Here is a 2,712-nt window from a genome sequence, read left to right as displayed (position 1 = left end):
TATATAATATTATATATTTATATTATGGAAAAATCTTTTATCATTTTTTAATTTTCTATTTTCATCTGTTATAATTTTATCATCAGTAGTTCCTATCACTGTCTTTAGAGTCGTCAAATGAATTTTATATTTAAGGGATAATTATATGGACATATAACTTGACAATACATAATATTTTTTTCTTATTATATTATGGTTTATTAAAAGTGATTTTTTTTTTTTTTTTTTTTATTAATCTTAGTTAAATCCGGCAACTAAAGCCACTAGCTGTGCATAGGAACAGTAGATATTTTTTGTGAAGTTTAAATAATAGGATTGGAACACGTGGGTGTATGTGTGTATGCTATGGATTCGTCACTAAAAACTCGTGTGGTCACCCATCCAAGAGCTAGCGACGCCAGCCAATGCTTGACCTCTGAACACATAGTGATAAAAATGATTTTATTATAGCTAAGCAACGAGTTAATTCACAAAACAATATTAATAGATAAGATAATATAACGTATACAAAAAATGAATCCTAAATGTGTTTCACATTTTATAGTCTATCTTTTGATTTTTCTAAAACAAAAAAAAAATTTTTAATATCATCTCCTGTATAACTATGAATAATTGACTTATTCAAATAAATTTTTTTCAATATTGTGAATCATTATAACGTTAAATTAATATAGCCTTTTAAATGCAATCACGTCACTATAAATGATGACTAGTTGGCTGACTAATGAAAATTATTTCACATTTAAATATATCGGATAACATAAATATAATTATTATTTTTAATTTCAACAACAATTAGTGATATATATTGTCAATAAATGAATTTAAATTAGCAAAATTAATTTTAGTAATTGTGGCCAGTGAGTAATTCTTATTATGTATATAACCAGTGATAATACAAAAATGGAAGATTAAAGTGAGGGAATGATAAACGTGATAATTATATTGCATTATGATATTATGTGTATTTAAATATTAAAATTTATAAAATACAACGTTCATGACTAACAGTAGCATAAGTCGAAGACGAATGATTCAATAAACATCTAATCAGTGTGGTTTTACTGAATCGTACCAAACGACCAAAACGATGAGATTTTCATTAGCAATCATTTCGGCATTCATAGTTTTAGTCATCATAAATGTCTCGTACGTGAACGCAAAAAATATTATGACTACTACAGATGGTAAAATTAATTTGGAAAATACTTTAAAGCATGGTGATAAAGCTAAAGGTAAATTTAATTGTATTAAATATTCTTTTATGTAATTTTTATATTTATATTGTTTCGTTGAAATCATGGTTAAAATGAAGACGAAAATACAACATCAAAGAATAACCATGGCAAAAAGTCCAAGTGTACTCACATATCACACAAGCGCTGTACTCTTCCCCATACAAGTACTACACAGTTACCGGATAAAATGCTACAATGTCCAAATGGATATTATTATAATGACCGCTTTGGATGCGTGAAAATATTGGATTACATTGTATAAATTATAGTAAAACTAATTTAATGATTTATATAAAATATATTATATTATCTATCAACGTTTATATGAAATAATATTTACGTACATATAATAGTATATTAATATCGTTATTATCTTACTAGTTAGTTACTTTTATATTATAAAAATTAAAATATTGGGTGTTCGACGTGATTTGGCTCAAAAAATTAAAACAAATAATAATGACTTAAAAATTGATAAGTAATAACTGATCAAGTCAAATATTTTAAAATTCAAAGTCAGTACTTTACTTAGAAATATTATACATTCCAAATCATGTATTTAAAAATCTATTTTATATTTATGATATATTTTATAAGATTACAATAATACTAAATTATGTTTTTATTAAATTTTGATAAATCACAATTATTTAAAGTTTGATTTTTATTGATGAATTGTTTTTAATTTTGCTTTAATTAAATTGTTTTTATTTGTACGATCTGTTTAACTGTGACTTGTGAGCTATATTATTTACCAAATAAATATGATTAAAATGTATAGTTTTTAATTATTATATTATCTATAAAATAAAATCTGAAAGTAGTATTTTACATTTATTTTGGCTTATAATTATTACAATTATGTTATTAATGATTTTTCTAGAAGAAAACATTAATATTTATCCAATAATTAAATTAATGTGATGCAAAAAGTAGTTAATTATTATATAATTGAAATAAACTAATTATGACGTGACGATATATCATAAAATAAAAACTAATTTTTGAAATAAAACAAATTCAAAGATTAATGACCAATAAACAATATCATGTATTTTCACTCAATCTTTCAACATTTTTATCTATTTTTCAAAGACTTTCTATATGATTTTATGCATTTTTTTTTTAAATTCTCATTATTCAATTTTAAATGTATCGGAAAATATATTTAATTCACTTTTAAGAATATTTTAAGTTATACGCAAACCATAATCGAAAAAAAAAAGTTATTTGCATTTATTATCATTCACTGTATAATATATTTTCCATAAATTTAGTGTAAGTAGTTGTAAATTCAAAATGTCATTAATTTAAAATCTATTAAACCTCTCACGAAAATATGTATTTTATATAATGTTTCATATTATTCTTAATGTAATGTTATAAACTATAAAATAAGTTTTAGTTACTAATTAATAATATTTTTACAAATTATTAACTAATTAGATTTTAATTTTAGTAAATACGGATGTTA

At 22.2% G+C, this 2,712-nt stretch overlaps 1 protein-coding gene across 1 annotated transcript; it reads left to right on the top strand.

The window, feature by feature from the left end:
• The first annotated feature begins 1,003 nt into the window (after positions 1-1,003).
• On the top strand, positions 1,004-1,563 carry LOC112591222. Its single transcript, XM_025334975.1, has 2 exons — positions 1,004-1,235; positions 1,316-1,563. The coding sequence occupies exons 1-2, from the start codon at positions 1,091-1,093 to the stop codon at positions 1,498-1,500; spliced, it is 330 nt and encodes a 109-aa protein (XP_025190760.1). The 5' UTR covers positions 1,004-1,090; the 3' UTR covers positions 1,501-1,563.
• The last annotated feature ends 1,149 nt before the right edge of the window (positions 1,564-2,712 follow it).

The sequence above is a fragment of the Melanaphis sacchari genome, unplaced genomic scaffold (genome assembly GCF_002803265.2).
Source record: "Melanaphis sacchari strain LSU unplaced genomic scaffold, SCAv2.0 Contig12_pilon_pilon, whole genome shotgun sequence".
NCBI classification, from domain to species: Eukaryota; Metazoa; Arthropoda; class Insecta; order Hemiptera; family Aphididae; genus Melanaphis; species Melanaphis sacchari.
This window is presented reverse-complemented; position numbering and strand designations above follow the sequence as displayed.

Excerpts from the sequence above, each read along its gene's own strand:
- LOC112591222 (XM_025334975.1), top strand. The coding sequence starts at position 1,091 with ATGAGATTTTCATTAGCAATCATTTCGGCATTCATAGTTTTAGTCATC. Across the intron at positions 1,236-1,315 it reads GCATGGTGATAAAGCTAAAG|ACGAAAATACAACATCAAAG; the intron begins GTAAATTTAATT and ends GTTAAAATGAAG.